Genomic DNA, 22,507 nt, shown 5'->3' on the forward strand with positions numbered 1-22,507 from the left:
CTAGAATGTCGACATTCACACTTGCCATCTCCTGTTTGACCACTTCCAATTTGCCTTGATTTGTGGACCTAACATTCCAGGTTCCTATGCAATATTGCTCTTTACAGCATTGGACCTTGCTTCTATCACCAGTCCCATCCACAGCTGGGTATTGTTTTTGCTTTGGCTCCATCCCTTCGTTCTTTCTGGAGTTATTTCTCCACTGATCTCCAGTAGCATATTGGGCACTTACCGACCTGTGGAGTTCCTCTTTCAGCATCCTATCATTTGCCTCCTCATACTGTTCGTGGGGTTCTCAAGGCAAGAATACTGAAGTAGTTTGCCATTCTCTTCTCCAGTGGACCACATTCTGTCGGACCTCTCCACCATGACCCAACCGTCTTGGGTGACCCCACACGGCATGGCTTAGCTTCACTGAGTTAGACAAGACTGTGGTCCTGTGATCAGATTGGCTAGTTTTCTGTGATTATGGTTTTAGTGTGTCTGCCCTCTGATGCCCTCTCACAACACCTACCATCCTACTTGGGTTTCTCTTACCTTGGACGTGGGGTATCTCTTCACGGCTGCTCCAGCAAAGAGCAGCCGCTGCTCCTTACCTTGGACAAGAGGTATCTTCTCACGGCTGCCCCTCCTGACCTTGAACGTGGAGTAGCTCCTCTCGGCCCTCCTGCGCCTGTGCAGCAGCCGCTCCTTGGAGGATCACACAAAGTTAGACACGACTGATGTGACTAAGCAGGAGCAGCAACACCCTTCCATGATAAGACAAACATTTGGCAAAATAAGAACTACAGGGAAATTCCTCATGATGATAAAGGACACTTATGGAAAACTACCAGCTAATACTGGTCTTCCCTAGTGGTTCAGTGTTAAAGAACCCGACTGCCAATTCAGGAGATGCAGGTTCGAGCCCTATGACAGGAAGATCCCCTGAGGAGGGTATTGTAACGCACTTCAGTATTATTGCCTGGAGAAATCCTATGGACAGAGGAGCCTGGTGAGCCATGGTCCATATGGTTGCAAAGACTTGAAAATGACTGAATCAACTTAGCATACATGCAAATTGGAACAGGACCAATAAAATTATCTCTATTTGCTGATGACATTTTTCTACATATAGAAAGTCCTAAGTAATCCACAAAAATTATTAGAGCTAATATACAAAGTGAGAAAATTTCAGGATACAAAGTCAACAAAAAATAATTTGTATTCTATATATCAGTAATAAATAATAAGAGAACAAATTAAGAAAACAATTCCATTTACAACAGAATTAAAACTAAATATTTACCAATAAATTTAAGTAAGGAAGTATAAGACTTGTACACTGAAAACTGCAGCACATTGCTGAAAGAAAATTTTAAAGTCCTAAGCAAATAAAAAAAAAAACTTTATTTATGGATTTGAAGACTTATTAAGATGGAAATACCCTTAAAGAGATCTACAGAGTCAATACAATTCTTATCAAAATATTGGTGGACTTTTTTAAGAAATGGGAAAACATCACAACATTCATGTGGTTGTAAAACACTGTTAATGAATTGAAAGTCACTCAATTTTATACTTTAAAATGGTTAATATGTGATTTTTTCCTCAATAAAATAAAAGAAACTTTATAAACTTAGGAAACATGATCAAAATGACAACACACTTTTCATTTGAAACTAAACAAACAGAAAACTGAAGACATTATTGTTGTTGTTGTTCAGTGCTAAGTCCTGTCCAATCCTCTGCGACCTCATGAACTGCAGCATGCCAGACTTCTCTGTCCTTCACCATCTTCTGGAGTTTGCTCAAACTCATGTCCATTGAGTCAGAGATGTTATCTAACTGTCTCATCCTCTGTTTTGCCCTTCTCCTCTTGCCCCTAATCTTTCCCAGCATCAAGGTCTTTTCTGAGTCAGTTCTTTGCATCAGGTGACCAAAGTACTGGAACTTCAGCTTTAGCATCAGTCCTTCCAATGAATATTCAGGACTGACTGGTTTGTTCTCCTTGTTGTCCAAGGGACTTTCAAGAGTCTTCTCCAGCACCACAATTGGAAAGCATTGATTCTTCAGCACCCAACCTTTTTTATGGTCCAACTCTCACATCCATACATGACTACTAGAAAAGTCATAGCTTAGACAGTATGGACCTTTGTCAGCAAAGTGATGTCTCTTTTTTAATATGCTATCTAGGTTTATCATAGCTTTTCTTCCAAGGAACAAGCATCTTTTAATTTTTTGGCTGAAGTCATGATCCATAGTTATTTTGGAGCTCAAGAAAATAAAATCTGTCACTGTTTCCACTTTTTCCCCATCTATTTACCAAACGAGACCAAATGCCATGAACTTCATTTTTTGAATGTTTAATTTTAAGCCAGCTTTTTACTCTCTTTCATGCTCATCAACAGAAACAACTTAATTTATGTGATTTCAAGCCATCTAAATATGTTGAAGCCTACTTCATGATTTATTACATGAGTCTATCAAAAAGAATGTTTCATGTATACTTGAGATACACATACATTCTAGTGTTCTTGGGTAGTGTTATATGAATGTTGTTAGGTCTAGTTTATGTATATTTTTTCACATCTTTTAATACTTTCTTGATCTTCCCGGTCCTATCATTGTTGCAACTGGAGTATTGAAGTTTCCAACTCTTAATATTAAAAATATTCTGTTAGATTTTTCTTTGTGTATTTTGCCACTCTGGTGATAAGTGCATATGTTTAGAGTTGTTTTATCTTTGTGATGGATTTCCTTTTTTGTCCTTATAGAATGTGTGTCTTTCCCTCTAGTAAATTTTTTTGTCTTACTGTCTGTTTTGTCTGATCCTATTGTCATGCCATCTAGTAGCTTTTGGATACTGATTGCATGGTATCTTTGCAAATACATTTATCCTTTTTATCTCTTTAATTTTACCCAACTTATGTCTTTGTGAAGTGCTTTTCTTATAGTGATTATTTAGATGTACAATTTTTTTTTACCTACTCATCCCCTATCTTCCTTTCAACTGGAGTTTTTAATCCATTCACATATAATTACAGTTAAACTAGGATTTACATCTAACATTTTTCTTTTTTTCAACTCTTAGTTTAGGTAATATTTTATACCAGAACAATTTTTTTTTAAAAAAAGAGGATTTAAAGAAGATGGAGTTTACACAGACATAGAAAACAACTTACAGGGAAAGGAGTGAAGGGAAGGGGTGACTTAGGAGCTTGGGATTAACAGACACACACTACTATATATAAAGTAGATAAACTATAAGGTTCTACTGTATAGCACAAGGAACTATATTCAGTATTTTATAATAAACCATAATGGAAAAGAAAATGAAAAAGGATATATCTGAATCATTTTGCTATATACCAGAAACAAACAAAACATTGTAAATCAACTACAACTCAATTTTTAAAAGTGGGTTGGAGTTTTCTTCAAATTATTTATTTAGAACAAGTTCCATGAGTAATATTGCCAAATCCAAAGATATGCAATTAATGAAAATTTTGCCTTGAAGCCCTTCAAGAAAGCTTTGCTGATTTATCTTTTTAAATAATGTAAGATATTACTGACCCATAATTATGTCTACACTAGTTACTATCATTCTTAGGTTTGCCAATTCAACAGGCAAATATTTGTAGAATAATGTTATCAGCAAATGGAGATAATTTTACCAGTCTTGTTCCAATTTGCATGCATGTTAAGTCACTTTAGTCATGTCTGACTCTTTGAGACCCCATGGTAGCCTGCCAGGCTCCTCTGTCCGTGGGATTCTCCAGGCAAGAATACTAGAGTGGGTTGCCATTCCCTTCTCCAGGATCCCAACCCAGGGATCAAACCTGGGTCTCCTGCATTGCAGACAGATTCTTTACCATCTGAGCCACCAGGAAAGCCGTGTGTGTGTGTGTGTGTGTGTGTGTGTGTGTGTGTTAGTCATTCAGTCATGTCTGACTCTTTGCGACCACATGGACTATAGTCTTCCAGGCTCCTCTGTCCATGGGATTTTCCAAGCAGGAATACTGGAGTGGGTTGCCATTTCCTTCTTCAGAGGATATTCCCAACCCAGGGATAGAACCCGGGTTTCCTGCACCAAAGGCAGATTCTTTACCATGTGAGCCACCGGGTAAGTCTATGTTGTTCAGTCATCCACTTTGCGACCCCATGAACTGCAGCACACCAGGCTGCCCTGTCCCCTACCATCTCCCAAAATTTGCCCAATTTTATGTCCATTGCATTGGTGAAGCCATCCAGCCATCTCGTCCTCTGACACTCTCTTCTTCTGCCCTCAATCTTTCCCAACATCAGGGACTTTTCCCATACTGTCTTAATGACTATATCTTTGTAGTGTAGTCTAAAGTCAAGAAGGTTGATTCCTCCAGCTTTGTTTAAAAAACAAAAAGGAATTTTAAAAATGAAAAAAAGTGAACCATAAAAAAAGAAAAAAGTAAAAGAGTGACAAAATGTATACCATGTAAGTATTAATTTTTAAAAAGCAGCGCTTATATTGATATCAAAACATGGACTCTTTTAGAGCTAAGAAAATTACTAAAGACAAAGGACTATGGTTCACTAAGAAGGCATAAAATGTGTAATACTTCAAATAGCAAAACATCAAAATACAAGAAGCATAATCTAATAGAGATGAAAGAATAAATAAACAAGCTTCTCAATTTCTTTTTAAAATTCCATGTGTTTAATTTGTCATGATGACTTTCTCACTGATCAACTAGCACAATACAAATTACATATATGTTTGGCAAAAACATATCTGGTAACATTCATTTAAAAAAAGTCTATCAAAATTTTTTCCTATGATACATTTGTATACTCTTGATCCTTATAATGACCCTTTCATACACAATACAATATTATTTAATTTTGCAGATAGAAAAGGTTATGTTTCAGAAAGGACTTGTCCAATATCCCAGTGAGTGGTAGAAACAGATATGTGAGAAATTTCTTTAAGATATCAAAAGAGAAAAAGAAAGAACAATAAAAGTATCTGCCTTTTTATCCTATAGTTGCTAAAACAGATATATTTATTCATATGAAATCACAGTTATGCAAAAGAAATTAATTGTGAATGTCTCTTATGGAATCTTTATAGTGAGTGTTTGTTTTTTTGCTGTATTTCTGAATTTTTAAATGGATTTTTATTTCTAGTGTAATATGTAAAAAAGAAAAAGTTAAAAGCAAGTGAAACAAGCTATCATTTTAAGACAATCCAATTCATAATTTTTAAAAACAGTTTTAGTACTAAGTGATGCTATTTGTTTAGGGAAATGAGTCTTTCAGTGTTGATAGCAGTATATATTACTACAATCATAAAAGATTAAAACTGGACATTGCAACAAAAAATCATCAAGATGTTAAGGTAAACAGCAAGTGCTTTTAATTTTAATATTTTAATTTTTCTTTACTTAGAATATATTTTACCATTTATCTTGATATTTTACAATGCCAAATTAAAATGCAAATATAAGAGCATTTTATTTATTCAGCTCAAATGTGGAATCAGCAGAATCCATATTTTATAGCTTAAAATAATATTTTAACCTATGAATTTTCCTGACAATGTATACCAAATTAATAACCTTTAAGATGAAGATTGTCTTATGTTCTTAGCAGCCTTGATTTTTAAAAATTAATTTAAAAATTAATAGGGTGTATATAGTAGAACTATTGTAGATTTACAGAAAATTTGAGCAGATAAAACAGAGCATTCCCATAAAATCTGGTCCTTCTATACACAGAAGTTTTCTTTATTATCTTGTGTTAGTGTCATATATTTGTTACAATTAATGAGTTAACACTGACATATTAGCATTAACAAAGATCAGTTTGTTAATTTTGTTGTGAGGTTCTTTTGGTTTTAGTAAATACATTGCATTATGTATCCATCATTAAAGTCCCATAGGGAATATTTTCACAAAGAATATTCTGTACTTTACCTATCCATTCCTCACTCACTCCCATAGAAGTTCTGGCAAGCAGTGTCTCTACTGTTCAGCATTTTATGGAATGTCATACTTTTGAAATAGTATAGTATGTAGTCTTTTTAGACTGGTTGATTTTATACTTAATTCATTTAAGTATCTTCCATGTGTTTTTATGGTATATTAGCTCATTTCTTTTTCACACTGAAAAACATTCCATGCATGGTATGAAAGTCTATCCATTTACCTATTGAATGATATCTTGGTTGTTACTAGATTTTGGAAGTTATGAATAATGCCACTACACAAATTCACATACAAGGTTTTGTGTTGCCATGTTTTCAACTCATTTGTGTAATTAGGAACACATCTTCTGGATTGTATACTAAGTTCATGTTCCAGTTCAGTCACTCAGTCATGTCTGACTCTTTGTGACTCCATGGACTCCAGCATGCCAGGTTTCCCTGCCCATCACCAACTCCCAGAGCTTGCTCAAACTCATGTCCATTGAGCTGGTGATGCCATCCAACCATCTCATCCTCTGTCGTCCCCTTCTCCTCCTGCCTTCAATCTTTCCCAGCATCAGGGTTTGTTTTTGTTTTTTTTTCCAATGAGTCAGTTCTTCCCATCATGTGGCCAAAGTATTGGAGCTTCAGCTTCAACATCAGTCCTTCCAATGAATATTCAGGACTGATTTCCTTTCGCATTGACTGGTTGGATCTCCTCGCAGTCCAAGGGACTCTCAAGAACCTTCTCCAACAACACAGTTCAAAAGCATCAATTATTCAGTGCTTAGCTTTCTTTATAGTCCAACTCTCAAATCCATACATGACTACTGGAAACACCATAGCTTTGACTATACAGACTTTGTCAGCAAAGTAATGTCTCTGCTTTTTAATATGCTTTCTAGGTTTGTCATAGCTTTCCTTCCAAGGAGGAAGCGTCTTTTAATTTCATGGCTGCAGCAGTCACCATCCACAGTGATTTTGGAGCCCAAGAACATAGTCTGTCACTTTGTCCATTGTTTCCCCATCTATTTACCATGAAGTGATGGGACCATATGCCATGATCTTAGTTTTTTTAATGCTGAGTTTTAAGCCAACTTTTTCACTCTCCTCTTTCAATTCCATCAAGAGACTCTTTAGTTCCTCTTTGCTTTCTGCCATAAGGGTGGTGTCATCTGCATATCTGAGGTTATTGATTTTTCTCCCTATATTTAATTTTGTACAAAACTGCCAAATATTCTTTCAAAGTGGCTGTTACATTTTGTATTACCAGCATCTGTTTCTCTTCATCACTGTCACTATTTGGTGTTATGTTTCAATTTGCAATTCCCTAATGACCTGTGATGCCGAGCATCTTCTCGTGTGCTTTTTTGCTGCTGTGTGCTCAGTTGTGTCTGATAACCCCACGGACTGCAGCCTGCCAGTCTCCTCTGTCCTTGGGATTTTCCCAGCAAGAATACTGGAATGGGCTACCATTTCCTTCTCCAGGTGCTTATTTGCTATCTGTGTATATTAGATGAAGTTTCTGTTTAAATATTTTGTCCATTTTTAAGTTGGAACATTTGCTTTCTTATTGTTCCATTTCAAGAGTTCTTGGAATATTTTGGATACAAATCTCTTACCAGATATGTGTTTTGCAAGTATTTTCTCCTAGACTCTGGCTTGCCTTTCCATTCTTTTAACAGTGACCTTCACAGAGGAAAAGTTTAAAATTTTTATTTTATTTTTATTTATATTTTCCTAGCATTCAGTTCAGTTCACTGCAGTCCCTCAGTCATGTCCGACTCTTTGCGACGCCATGGACTGCAGCATGCCAGGCCTCCCTGTCCATCACCCACTCCTGGAATTTACCCAAACTCATGTCCATTGAGTCAGTGATCCCATCCAACCATCTCATCCTCTGTCGTCCCCTTCTCCTCCTGCCTTCAATCTTTCCCAGCATCAGGGTCTTTTCAAATGAGTCAGCTCTTCACATCAGGTGGCCAAAATATTGGAGTTTCGGCTTCAACATCAGTCCTTCCAATGAATAATCAAGACTGATTTCCTTTAGGATGGACTGGTTGGATCTCCTTGCAGTCCAAGGGACTCTCAGGAGTCTTCTCCAATACCACAATTCAAAAGCATCGATTCTTCAGTGCTCAGCTTTCTTTATGGCCCAACTCTCACATCCATACCTGACTACTGGAAAAACCATAGCCTTGACTAGATGGACCATTGAGGTATAATTGACAAATAAAATAGAAAACATGTAAAATTTACAACTTGATGATTTAATATACATAGTGAAATTACCACAACCCAGTTAATTAACTCATCCATTACTTTACATATGTACCTTTTTTGTATGGCAAAAATGATTAAGATCTACTCTTTGAGCAAATTTCAAGTGTACAATAAAATATTAACTATATTCACTGTGCTGTACATTATATCCCCAGAATATATTCATATTATAAGTGAAATTTTGTACCCTTTGACCAACATTTCCCCATTTCTCCCAAGCCCCACTCCTCGTTCACTACCATTCTACTTTGTTTCAATTAGCTTGTCCTTTTTTAAAAAAAAAAAGATTCCACGTAAAAGTGAGATCGTACATATTTGTCTTTCCCTGCTTGGCTTATTTCATTTAGCCTAGTGTCCTTCAGATTCATCAATGTTGTTTCAAATGTCAGGATTTCCTTCTTTTATGGTTCAAAAATATTCTATTGTTTGTGTGTATGTGTATGCCTGTATCACATATTCTTAATCTATTCATCCATTGACAGACATTGGTTATGTCCTGGGTTATTCAGTTTGGTTATTGACATTGGTTATTGAGTCCTGGGTACATTATGTTTGGGTTATTGAGAATGATGTTGAAATAAACAAAGGAATGTAGGTGTCTCTGAGAAACTAATTTTGTCTTTGGATTTACAGGTATATCTTGTTTTATTGCACGTCACATTATTGCTTCAAAGATATTGTGTATTTGAGGAGAAATCAAATGGAGTAATAGGAGGATGGAAGTTCACCTGCTTCCACCCATAAACACATTAAAAATGCATGTACATGTGGAACTGTTCTCACTGAAAAGTAACATCCACTTCAAATCAGTCACCCACCAAAGGCACTGGGCACACATAGTCAGTACAGGGACATTCTCACATAAGAACATATGCTCAAGACCACAATAGGTAAATGTTTCACCTAAATTCATAGAGGCAGATAAAGTTCAGTAAAATGAAAAGGCAGAGGAAGTACTCTCAATTGAAAGAGCAAGAGAAAAGCCCTGAAAAAAATAATGAAACAGAAATAAACAATTTACCTAATAAAGAACATTGATGATAAAATTTTAACTGAATTAAGGCAAAGAATTAATATTAATATAAACACAGGTCACTTTAACAAGGAACTAGAAAATATTAAAAAGTCCCAACCAAAAATACATAATTTAATATCTGAAATTTTAAAAAATGACTCTAATAGAAATAAATAGCAGACTAAGCAACATAGAAGATAGAATGTTGAAAATCACCTAATCAGAACAGCAGAAATAAAAACAAATTTAAAAATAACTAAATTAACATTAAATATAGCAGCATTCACATTATAGGGGTTCTAGAAGGAGAAGAAATAGAAGGGGACAAAAATGTATTTGAAGAAATTATGACTGAAAATTTCCCAAACCTGAAGAAGGAAATAGATATCTAGGTACTTGAAGCACAGAAGGTCTCATACAAGATGAACCCTCCAAAAAACCCCACATCAAGATACATAATAATTAAAATGGCAAAAGTTAGAGATAGATAATTTGAAAGGCAGCAAGGGAAATACCAAAAGTTATATATAAGGGAACCCCCATAAAGCTATCAGCTAATTTCTCTACAGAAACTTTGCAGACAAGAATGGAGTGGCATGATATATAATGAGTGTTAAATGGGAAAACTTGAAACCTAGAATACTCTACCTAGCAAGATTATAATTTAGAATACAAGAAGAGATAAAGAACTTCTCAGACAAGCAAAAACTAAAAGAATTTGTCAATATTTTTTGTTGGTTAGCCGCTAAGTTGTGGGTGACTCTTTGTGACCCCATGGACTATAGCAGGCCAGGCTGCTCTGTCCTCCACTACCTCCCAGAATTTGCTCAAATTCATGTCCATTGAGTCAGTGATGCTACCTAACCATCTCTTCTTCTGCTGCCCCCTTCTCCTTTTGCTTTCAACCTTTCCCAACATCAGGGTCTTTTCCAATGAGTCAGCTTTTTGCATTAGATGGCCAAAGTATTCAAGCTTCACCTTCATCAACAGTCCTTCCAATGAATATTAAGGGTTAATTTCCTTTACGATTGGCTAATTTGATCTCCCTATAGTCCAAGGGACTCTCAAGAGTCTTCTGCAGCAAAGCCTACCCTAAAAGAAATGTTGAAGGATTTTCTCTAAATGGAAAAAAATAAGAATCTATAGGAAAAAGAAAATTGCACTAGTAAAGGCAGATATACAGTAAGGCTTAAAGATTACTTAAATGAGAGAGTGTGTAGATTAAAAGACAAAAAAGTAAAAGTAGCTAAAACTACAAGGAACAGTTAAAGGATAATGTAAAATATGACTTTAAAATCACAAAGTGTGGGGGAGAGGAGAAAATGTAGATCTTTCAGAATATATTTGAACTTAAATGACTGCTAGTTTAAAACAAGTAGGTATAATTATAGGTCAACATATATGAACCCTATGATAACCACAAATCAAAAACAAATAATAGAACCATAAAAACCAAAAAGAAAGAAACCCAAACATAATACTACTAAAGAAAATCATCAAGCTACAATAGAAAAGACAAAAAGAAGAAAATGAACAGAAAACTGCAAAAACAACTGGAAAAAAGCAATAAAATGGTAATAAGTACACGTGGTTGGTGGTTTAGGAGCTAAGTTGTGTCCAACTCTTGCAACCCCGTTGACTGTAGCCCTCCAGGCCCCTTTGTCCATGGGATTCTCTAGTCAAGAATACATGAGTGAGTTGCTATTTCCTTCTCCAGGGAATCTTCCCAAATGAGGGATCAAACCCCAGTCTCCTGCAAGGCAGGCTGATTCTTTATTGACTGAGCTATCAGGGAAGCCCTAATAAGTACAAAACTATCAACAATTGCTTTAAATGTCAATGGACTAAATGCTCTGACCAAAAGACATAAAGTGGCTGACGATTAAAAAACAAGACCTTTCAATATGCTACCTACAAAAGACTCACTTCAGGCCTAAAGATATGATTGAAAAAGAAGGGATGGGAAAAGATATTTCATGCAAATGGGAATGTCAAGAAATCAGGGGTAACAATACTCATATCAGACAAAATAGACTTTAAAACAAAGGCTACAGCAAGAGACAAAGAAGGGCAATATATAATACTTCAATTTTTTAAAAATGTGCTTTTTAATTGAAGATTTTGTAGGAACCCTGCACTGAGCAAGTCTACCAACACTATTTTTACAAGAGCATTTGCTCACTTCATATCTCTGTCACATTTTTGTGATTCTTGCAATATTTCAAACATTTTCATCTTTATTATATTGGTTATGGGTGATACGTGATCAGGGACTTATAATGTTACTATTGCAAGAAGATTGATACTAGCTGAAGGCTCAGATGATGTTCTTTATATCTGTGTGCTTCCTTTTGTTGTCACTATTATGTTCATTCTTTTATTTTTAGATTTTACACATAAGTGATAACCTAGAATTGTTTTTCTCTGTCTCACATATTTCACTGAGTATAATCCCTACATGTCCATCTATATTGTTGCAAATGGCAAATTGTTATTCTTTTCATGGCTGAGTAATATTCCAGTAAATATACTACATTTTCTTTATCCATTCATTTGTTGGTGGAATCTTGGGTTGCTACCATATCTTGACTATTGTAAATAACATTACTATGAGCACTGGAGTACATGTATCTTTTCTTGAATTCATGTTTTTGTTTTCTTTGAACATATATCCAGGAATAGATATATTGCTGGATCATATGGTAGTCCTATTTTTCTGAGGAATCTGCATACTGATTTTCATAGCTTCTGCACCAATGTACATTCCTGCCAATGCTGTACAGGGTTCCCTTTTCTCACATCCTCAGAACATTTGTTATTTGTGGTCTTTTTGATGATGGCCATTCTGAGATATGTGAGGTTAGGGTGGCTATCTTATTGTGGTTATGATTTGCATTTCTCTGATTATTAATGATGTTGAACATCTTTTCATGTGCCTGTTAGCCATCTATATGTCCTCTTTGGAAAAATGTGTATTTAGGTCTTCTGTGCCTTATAAATTGTTTTTGTTTAATATTGAGTTATATGAGCTGTTCATATAGTTTGGAAATTAACACCTTATTGTTCACACCATTTGTAAATATTTTTCTCCCATTACATAGATTGTCTTCACTTTGTCAATGGTCTCATTTGCTGGGCAGAAGCTTTTAAGTTTAATTAGGTTCTTTTAAAAATATTTTCTTTTGTTTCCTTTGCCTTAGGAGACATATCAAAGGGATATTTCTATGACATGTCAAAGATTGTTCTGCCAATGTCTTCTTCTAGGTGTTTCATGGTTTGTTGAAATTTAGGGCTTCAATCCATTTTGAATTCATTTTTGTATATGATGTGAGTGTGTGTGTGTGCATGCACACGCACTCAGTCATGTCTGACTCTGTGTGACCTTTTAGACTGTAGCCCACCAGGTTCCTGTATCCATAGGATTTTTCAGGCAAGAATAACTGGAGTGGGTTGCCAATTCCTTCTCCAGGGGATCTTCCCAACCCAGGGGTTGAACCCACGTCTCCTACGTTTCCTGCATTGGCAGGTGAATTCTTTACCATTGAACCATTGGGGAAGCTCTCTCCTAGGAAAAAGAGTCCTAATTTATTCTTTTACTTGTACCTGTTCAGTTTTTCCAGCACCTTTTATTGAAGAACTGTCTTTTCCTCATTGTATGTTCTTACCTCCTTTGTTGTAGATTAATTGATTATATATTCATGAGTTTACTTCTGACTTTTCTGTTCCATCAATAGATGAGTCTGTTTTTGTACTGCTACCATGTTGTTTTGATTACCGTAGTTTGTGTTCTAATCTGAGGCCAGGAAAGTTATAGTTTCAGGTTAGTTCTTTTTTATTGAGATTGCTTTGGCTATTCAGTTTTTTTGGGGTTACACATAAATTTTAGGATTGTTTATTTCTGTAAAAAATATTATGGGTATTTTCATATGAACTGCATTAAATCTGTAGATTGCTTTTACCATTGTAACAATATTAATTTTTTTCAATCCATGAACAAGTTATGTAAGTCAATTAAATATCTCCACATGTCAGCAAATATTCAGCTACAAATGTGTTCCCTGTAGAGTTAAACTATTTGGGGAAACCCCAGAAAAATATAAGCATAATGAAGGGACTAAGCTTAAGAAATTATAGCTCATTTATAATATAGAATATAAACTAAAAACAAAATCAGAGAATATTGAATAATTTGGAAATATGGTATGAAAGACCAGTTATAGTGAAATTATCCCATAGTGAAACAATACATATTACATTTTGAAGGCACTATTTATTTATGTACATGTTTCATGTGCTTCAGTTTTCCTTTGTGTCAAGTGGTAGAATTAGGAGTGGTTTTTACTTTTTCTTACCAATTAAACAAGGCTTCTGTTTTCTTTTTTGACTCAGCCAACAATTATTGAGAATCTTTTATGCACTAGGTTCATGAAAAGTGTTGGGAATGCAAGACATGGACACTGTTAAAATCTATCTGCTTGTTAATCTCTCAGAAAGCAGAGATTTAGTGAGAATCAAATATTAAATATGATCATGCTCATATATAAATTCTTTATAATATAGCATATTTGGGCTTAAACCTCAACCAGTGCATTCATTGAATACTCAATGAGAGAGAGAATTTAACCTGAAGCCACAAAGTTTGCTCCCAGATGACCAAGTGAATTCTGTTATCAACTTAGAATTATTAGTAATTTTGTATTCTCCTTTTTTAAATTTTATTTTTAATTGGAAGATAACTCTTACAATATTGTGTTAGTTTCTGCTGTACAACAACATGAATCAGTCATAAGTATACATATATCCCCTCCCTCTAGAGCCTTCCTCCCACTTCCCATCCCACCCCTCTAGGTTGTCACAGAGTACCAAGCTGAGTTCCCTCCATTGTACAGCAACTTCCCACTAACTATCTATTTTACACATGGTACTGTATATATGTCAGTACTACTCTCCCAATTCATCGAACCCTCCCCTTTCACTCCTGTGTCCACATATGTGTCCCTATTCCTGCCCTGCAAATAGGTTCATCAGTGGCCATCATCAAAAATTCTACAAACAATAAATGCTGGAGAGGATGTGGAGAAAAGGGAACCCTCTTGCACTGCTGGTGGGAATGTAAATTGATATAACCACTATGGAGATGCCTTAAAAAACTAAGAATAAGAATACCACATGAATCAGCAGTCCCACTACAGAGCCACCACTCTGAGAATACCATAATTCAAAAAAACACATGTACTCTGATGTTCATTGCAGCACTATTTATAGTATGCAGGACATGGAAGCAACCTAGATATCCATCAACAGATGAATGGGTAAAGAAGTTGCAGTACATATATACAATGGACTATTACTCAGCCATAAAAAGGAATGAATTTGAGTCAGTTGAAATGAGGTGTATGAACCTAGAGCCTGTTATACACAGTTAAGTAAGTCAGAAAGAGGAAAACAAATACTGTATATTAACACATATATATATAGAATCTAAAAAATGATGCTGTATTATCTGTATAAAAATAAATGTTGAAAATAAATAAAAACAAACTACAGCTACCCTGATAAAATACTGGAAGAGTACAGAAATGATTGCAATAGCAGGTCCAGAAAATTGTCCAGGTTTCCAGGTGTTCTCACAATGTTGTACTTGATGAGGGTAAATTGATAACTATATTTGTGAATAGCTACTTAATAATGACCCCCCAAAAATTACTTCAAAACTTGAACACTTCAATTCTTCTTTTGACAATGTTTGTTCAGGAAAAAATCTAAAATGTAACCAAGGTTTGTGCACTATGCTTTAAGTAATGTGGATTTGAATAAGAAAACAAAAAACAAAGAAGCCATCCAGATGTTCAATGATGAAGAACTAGTGAAAACAAATATGCCCATATGGCAACCCACTCCAGTGTTCTTGTCTGGAGAATCCCATGGATAGAGGAGCCTGGTGGGCTACAGTCCACAGGGTCACAAAGTGTCAGACACGACTGAGCGACTACACTTACTTACTTACTTATATCTACATACGGATATAGATGTATACACCTATCTGTTCCTCTATCTAGCCCATTCCCTGGAATACTAAACAGCCACGGAAACTATTTTAGAAGAATATTTAATGACATGAAAAGAAGTTCAATAATATCTATCTATACATCTATATCTATTTATATCATATATTTATTGTGAAAAAGCAGATAATGAAACAGTATATATATTACAATTCACATATATATCACATGAAAAATACTGGGCAGGTATAGATGAATGATTCAGGGAGGTATGGGTGATCATTAAGATTGATTACTTGTGACATTAATTTTCTTCTGTTGACTTGTCTACTTTGTGATTTTTTTTTTCCTACAATGAAGCTGGATTATTTTTCTGAGAATGGGGAAAAGAGCAGAAAGTGGGCTCAGGGAAAGGAGGTGATAAACAGTATTTAAATTCAGCAAAACAACCATCAAGTGGGCCAAGACGCAGGCACACGCATGCGCGCGCACGCACACACACACATGTGTGCGGGCATGCACACACACACACACACACACACACACCAATTACAGTGACCAGGAGACTATGCAGGGGAAATGGGCATACTATTTTTACTAGTTGAGGTGGCTGGCATGAATACAAATTGGTACAATGCTTATGAAACGGCCATTTGGCAACACACAGGAACAGTCTTTAAAATGTCCACATGTGGATCCTGCAAGTCCACAATTAAGAACATCCTGTACGCTAGCAAAGATTTGGCTTGACAAGGAAGAATTCACTCATCAGAGTATACACAGTGCTGGGTTTAAACACAGGGAAAGAACTAGGCACCACCTGAATGTCCAACAATGTGGCAATGATTACAGAAATGTTAGGGTCCATAGATACACTCTGCAGGCACTGAAGATGACCTTTCTCAAGCCTGTTGAATAACACGGAAAGAAGTTCAATGGGTTGACATTTGTTTGGTTTTAGTTTTTGAAAAAGCAGGTTAAGAAACACCACATACATGAACCATTCTATAACACTGTGTTAAAAGGGAAGGCGGGGTGGAGGTGAGGAAGGGTGAGAGAGAAGGAGATAAGAGAGCCTGGAAAACAGCACACCAAAATGGTAAAAGTGGTTGTCTCCGGGTAGTAGGGTCATGGGGAGCAATTACTCTCTTGGTTTTCCCTCATCTGATTTCCTTCTCCTTCCTGATGTTTCTACCATGACATTGCATCACCTGTGCAATAAACAAAGAGAGAAAGTGCTTTTTAAACCAAACCACAAGGAGAAGAGGCAGCCTTTAACTATCAAGTGGCACAGATTAGCAAGATTATTCACAACACCCAAGGTGGGTGTGGGGGGAGGGGAGGGGAGGGAAGGGGGAAGTCAAGAGAGACACAGAGACGGACAAACAGGAAGGCAGAGGTGGAGTGAAGGAAGGAGGAAGGAAGGGGTGAGAGAGAGACCTGCACTCCCAATACAATACACTGCTGGTGGGTTGGGGAGAATGGGATGGGGGGTGGGGTTGTAAACCGGGTGGGAGCCAAGGTTTGGCTCTGCTGGCTGGCTCGCTCCTGGGATGTTTTCATCGCAAGGTGGCCTCCTCATCGGTGTCTTCCTCGAAATCCTTGACGTCAGCACTGGTGGATTGCCTGGCCCAGGCTCCCCTTTCGGCCTCTCGTTCTTTATGCGACTTGAATCTCCCAACGAAAATTTTGCGGTAGTTCAGGAACATGCCATTCATCGCATCTATGGCCCGCTCCGCGGACTCCTGCTTTTGGAAGTGCACGAACCCATAGCCCTTGGGCCCCTTTTCGTCGCAGGCCACTTTGCAGGACAGGATGTTGCCGAACGCCGAGAAGATGTTGTACAGAGCCTTGTTGTCGATGGTCTTGCCCAGGTTCTTGATGAAGACGTTGCCCACTCCGCTCTTGCGGAGCGAGGGGTCCCGCTGGGACCACATGATGCGCACCGGCCTGCCCTTGATGACATCAAAGTTCAGGGTCTCCAAGGCCCGCTTGGCGTCCACCGGTTGCTGGTAGTTGACATACGCATAGCCCAACGAGCGGCGGGTGATCTTGTCCCTGCAAAGCCTTATGGAGAGGATGGGTCCGGCCGGGCTGAACTTCTCATACAGCATTGCCTCTGTCACCTCAGGGTGCAGGTCGCCCACGTACAGCGAGGCCATAGGAAAGTCCGGGTTCCCTTCGGAGCCCCCGCCCGTTTCCGCATCTGCATCCGCGGCTGCAGCGGCCGCCGCCGCTACCGCCGCCTCCACCTCCGCAATGGCATCCGCATCCGACTCCCCCAAAACGGGCGCCGCAGCCTCTGCCGCCGCGGCGGCTTCGGCCTCACTGGCCTCCACCACCGCCACGGCCGCTGCCGCCAGGGCGGCCTCCGCCTCCTCCTCCGCCAGGGCTGCCACCGCCTCCCCCAGGGTGGCCTCCGCCACTGCCTCCTCTACTGAGGCCTCGGCCTCCACCTCTGCTTCCGCCTCCGCCACGGAGGCCTCCGCCACCGCCTCTGCCACGGTCGCCGCCGCAGCCTCCGCCGCCGCCGCAGCCGCCGCCGCCACTGTCGCCGCTGTCGCCACGGTCGCCGGTGCCGCCGGGCCGCTGCCGCGACCTCCCTTCTGGCGATCCTGCGGGGGGGAGTGAGAGGCGGGAGAGGGCTGGAGGGCAGGTGGGCGCGGGCCCCGGGGCCGGGGGCGCGAGCTGGGGCGGAGGACCCCGGGCCAGCCGATCTAGCGAGTCCCAGTCACCTGGGATGGCTAGCGCTGCCAGGAGCGCGCCGGTGCGAGTCACTGCAGCCTGCAGCCCGCAGCCCGCTGATGCCGCCGCCGCTCGGTCGTGGGTTAGCGTGCTGGGCGCCGGCGGGCGGCGTGTGGTGTGGGGCGGGGGGTGTTGGCGTCTGTGGTCCGGGCAGCTGGGAAGGCTTCTGTCTCTTTGGTTCCCCCAGTGGCTGCTGTGGGGCTGCGGGGCTGCGGGGCAGCGGGCGGTGGGAGGGGGCGGGAGCGGGAGGCTTGGTGTTGGCGGGAGGGAGTGTGGGTTCTCAGCCTCTCGATCAACTGGATGTGTATGCAGAGGAAGCCAGGGAAAGGGTTCCATGTGGACCAAGGGACTCTGACATAGATTTATGGAGTTTTTGTTTTATCCTTCTCTCCCCACAGAACATTTAAATGATTAAAGCAAGCACCTTGCAAGAGAAGGTGGGTGGCATTGAGAAAACACTTGCCCGGCCTAAACAAAGCCACGCAAAAATGGTTTTCTCGCGTTTAGGGGTTGGTTCTTCCCCACCTCAACGCACACACTCTCCCCAACATTACCGCCACCGAGGCAACAACTCCTATTCAGACCTGGAGCTGGGGCTAACGAGACACTCTCCCCCTCCAGCCCTGCAGACTGCTGACCCATTTTTTCAGAGATTCCTCCCCGTTATCCAGCACTTTCCTTCCTCTACAACACTTGCGCAGAAGAATTAAAGAACACAAGAACACGTACTCATTTATTCATAATGCCATGCCACAAATATTTATGGAGCCTAGGGATATACAGGGGTCTGAAGCAAGAGGAAATGGACCGGTTTTGAGATTGACCTTGGCAGCAGACAGTGTGGGCTGGAAACCCTGTCCCTGCTCCAGACTATGGGAGAACTAGGGACCTGGGTGTTCTTCAGCCCCCCAACTCCTCCCAACCACTCAGCCTCAATTCATGAAGCCTGGAAGCAGGGGAGGAATCAAGAGCACTCTGTTCTTAGTGCCATCCTCCATGATGGGTGAGGAAAGTCAAATCAAGAGCCGGGGACAGGACCTGGTCCAGAGCCAGGCATTTGTTTCTTCTTGTCTCTGCCCTCGACTTGATGATATTCCCAATGTGAACCACGAACAGCACATCCATGTTCAAAACAAAAACAAAACCAGAAATCTCTCTAGGATGAGGTGTCTCTTCCCAGTTCACCAGTTAATATTTAGGGAAGCCTTACCCACCACTTGGCACTGGGGGCTTAGAGACAGGCAGTGTGATACTTGAGTAGTGAATGTTGATGTGTTGGAGGTGTGGGCAAGGTGAGGAAAGGTGAGCAGTGTGTATTGGAGCAGAGAGGAAGGCCAAATGCTGAGAGGGTAGGCAAGCAAGCAACCATTAGGGTAGAGTGCAACAGAGGCTAGAGTCCTACTTCTTCCAGAAAGGAGGACCCACCCAATAACCTTTTCTGGTGGGAATCAAGCAATACTGCACAGAAGACTAAACCCCCAAGGTGACCTCTGAAAGATGAGTAGCAGCCCAGCACATTGGGGCAGAATGGAAAGCATTCCATTACCACAGACAGAGGGATTAGTCTGTGTCCGAGGCCCTGTAGCATGCTAGCACATACATAGTCACGTCTCGTCATGCCTAATCATCTTATGTGGACAGAGCTCATGATCTCCAAGAGTATATGGTAGAAGATGGGGTTAGAAGGTGTGGGGGCCCTGAAAAGAAAGCTAAGATGCTTGGACTCTACACCCAAGCTCACAGGGCCCACTCAACACATTCAAGGAGGGACTTGGTATGATCAGATCTTTAATACAAACTAAATATCAACACAGAAAGTAGCTAAGAGTAGATATTTAAAGCTCTCATTAAAAGGGGAAAATAAAGTGTAACTGAGGTGATGGATGTTTGTTAAAGTTCTTGTGGTAATCATTTTAGTGATATGTACATGTATTAAATCATTTTGTTGTACACTTTAAACTTATATAGTGTTATATGTCAATTATATCTCAATAAAACTTGGGGCGAACCCATCAATATATGTATAAATGTATGCACAGATGAACACACACACAGACACAGTCAGCACTGAGACAGAGCTGACAGAATAAAAAAAAGACAGTCAGATGTGACCAGTTTCAAGAACAACTCTTCCCTCCGTTCCCCCTTTCCCTCCATAAATAGGAGTTTCACAGTTACCATGAGCCAGGCGTTGAACTGTGGACTTCAGGGTCAAATATAAAAACTGATCAAACCAGAAAAAAAAAACTGATCTAACCATGGAGCCTTTCCTCAGGATGTCTCACTCCACTAAAGCTTGGGCTCCCCATACAAATAAGAGAAATGCTAGCAGAGGGCTATATGTGCTATGTGATTGGACTATAGTGGCCATGGAATTTCATCTGCCCAGCACATATTCTCTCCTCCCCCTCACTCCAGTCCATCCACCTTCCATGGGTATATAAAGCTGTTTTCCGTGGTGGCAGCATTGCCTTGACCTGAACAACCCTGCACCTTCAGAACTGATTGGGTCACCATGGGGTGTGAAGCAGTGAGAACTTTCTCATCGCTGCCTGGAAAGCATCCCAAGAAGACTGAGAAGCAGACATACAAACATGTGCCTTGCCAGCATGCAAAGTCAAGCCCTGTACCCCTAACAGGGCTAGTGCCAGCCAAGGACAGGGACATAGACTTAGGAAGAGCCTGCTGTGCAGCTGGTGCCTTGACCAAGGTGGCCACTGTCACCACTCTTAGGAGCCACCTCCTGAGAATCTTAGGTTGCTTATAGGCAGGAGGCAGATGAGCTGTGCCTCACCATTCCAGGTGGCCGCCAAGAGGGACCCAAGGAGGCAGAGGCCAAGGAGGAAGCCATGATTGCTGGTGGGTAGGGGGTCAGGGGATGGCAAGAAGAATTACTCAGCCCATTGTTTGGAGGCAGAAGGGACAAGAGGGACCAATTCAAGGACCAGAACTCAACAAGTTCTCTTTCTCTGGCTTTGACTTCCAGCCCACAGGGCCAACAGAAATTGGTGAAACAGTAGGAGAAAGAGGTGAAGTAAAGTCATGCTTGGTCAGTGAATCCACAAACTTGTCAGAAGACAATTCCTAGGCCCTTGACATGCCAGCAACAGTAGCAGGGCTACTCCAGTGACAAGGAGAGCAGCTGGGGAATACTCTCCAAGTCCTTTCCCACAGAGGCTTCTGTGACGTCCCCTTCTCCTCTTTTCAGTTCCTGGCCACATCTGCAATCAAAAGTGTTCTGACTACTGGCTGCTGTAACTGAGGCAAAAGTGAAGGGCCCTGTGGAGTGTCAGGAGAGGGAGGCAGAGGACCCTTCAGTAAGTATTTATGGAGGGCTACCCTGTACCAGCCATTCTTCTAGACAGAGAGCCCCTGCATCCAAGGAACTTATTTCCTAGTGGGGAATATAAACATGGAAGAAAATATAAATGCACTTAAAGGTTGCTACAAATGCCCTCAGGGAAATAAATGAAATGATTTGGTACATATCACCTAGAACCCAAGAGAAGTGGCAGAGGTCAGGGATGGCCTTTCTGAGGACAATGATATGTGGTCAGTTCTGCTGGGAAACAGGGGGAAAGCCTGCCCAGCAGGGAGAACTGCAATTCCTCTGGCCTTGTAGCAGAAAAGAGGGGCACTGGAGGGGCAGAAAGGATGCCAGTGTGGCTGGAGCCCAGTGAGAGAGGGGATGGAGGGAACAAAGGACAGTGCAGCGGTGGGAAGGAGCCATGATGGAGTTTCATTCTCACTCAAAGAGCTCTGGGGAGCCAGAGAGAGAACTGAATCAAGGGAGTGCCATGATCTAATTATATTCAGTAATTTCTCTCTGACTGCTCTCTGTGGAAAATACCATAAGTAGGCAGGGCACAAAGCAAAGCAGGGAGACCAGTTTGAATCCTCTTGCAGGAGCTCACTTGGGAGATGGCAGTGGCTTGGCCCAGAAAGGCTGCATGAATTTAAAGAATAGTGCATGGGTTCTCATGATATTTTGGAAAGAGAACAAACATCACTTGCTGGTGTATTGAAGGCAGTTGGTGAACAAACTCAAGACATGAACGTTTACTATGAGAGTATTTTCTTGCAAGTCTTGGTAAAGAAGGTGTTATATGTAGTTGCGGAGAGTACAGGCAGTGGATGTGATAGGTTTGGAGAAGGAAGAAAGACAATTGGGCATATGTGTCAAGAGTTCCTATTTGCATTTGTTAAGTGTCTGAGGTTCGGAGAAGTCCACTCTCCATGTAGGCTGCAAGAGCAGAATTATCAAGACAACAGGACACAGGTAGTATTTAAAGCCACAAGACTGGGAAGAATCACCTCAAGAGGGTACTGTTAGGAGAGGAATGTGCACAACTATTCCCTGAGACACGCCAACATGTGGAAGTTGGGTTGAGGATGACAAGCCAGCAGAATAGACTGAGAAGGACTGGACAGTAATTGGGCCGGCCCTAAACCTGACTTCTCTCCAAGGTCGTGCATGGTCCAGCCTTGATGGCCTCAGTCAGGTCCTGCTTTCAGTGTTCCAGGCTGTACATGCAT

General features: G+C 40.4%; 1 protein-coding gene across 1 annotated transcript; it reads right to left on the bottom strand.

Annotated features, from left to right (window-relative positions):
* Positions 1-15,367: 15,367 nt before the first annotated feature.
* LOC122690732 (polyadenylate-binding protein 1-like 2) lies at positions 15,368-17,421 on the bottom strand. Its single transcript, XM_043897646.1, has one exon. It carries the CDS (start codon positions 17,386-17,388, stop codon positions 16,786-16,788), a length of 603 nt encoding a protein of 200 aa, XP_043753581.1. The 5' UTR covers positions 17,389-17,421; the 3' UTR covers positions 15,368-16,785.
* Between the last annotated feature and the right edge of the window lie 5,086 nt (positions 17,422-22,507).

The sequence above is a fragment of the Cervus elaphus genome, chromosome X (genome assembly GCF_910594005.1).
Source record: "Cervus elaphus chromosome X, mCerEla1.1, whole genome shotgun sequence".
NCBI lineage: Eukaryota > Metazoa > Chordata > Mammalia > Artiodactyla > Cervidae > Cervus > Cervus elaphus.

Excerpts from the sequence above, each read along its gene's own strand:
- LOC122690732 (XM_043897646.1), bottom strand. The coding sequence starts at position 17,388 with ATGGCCTCGCTGTACGTGGGCGACCTGCACCCTGAGGTGACAGAGGCA.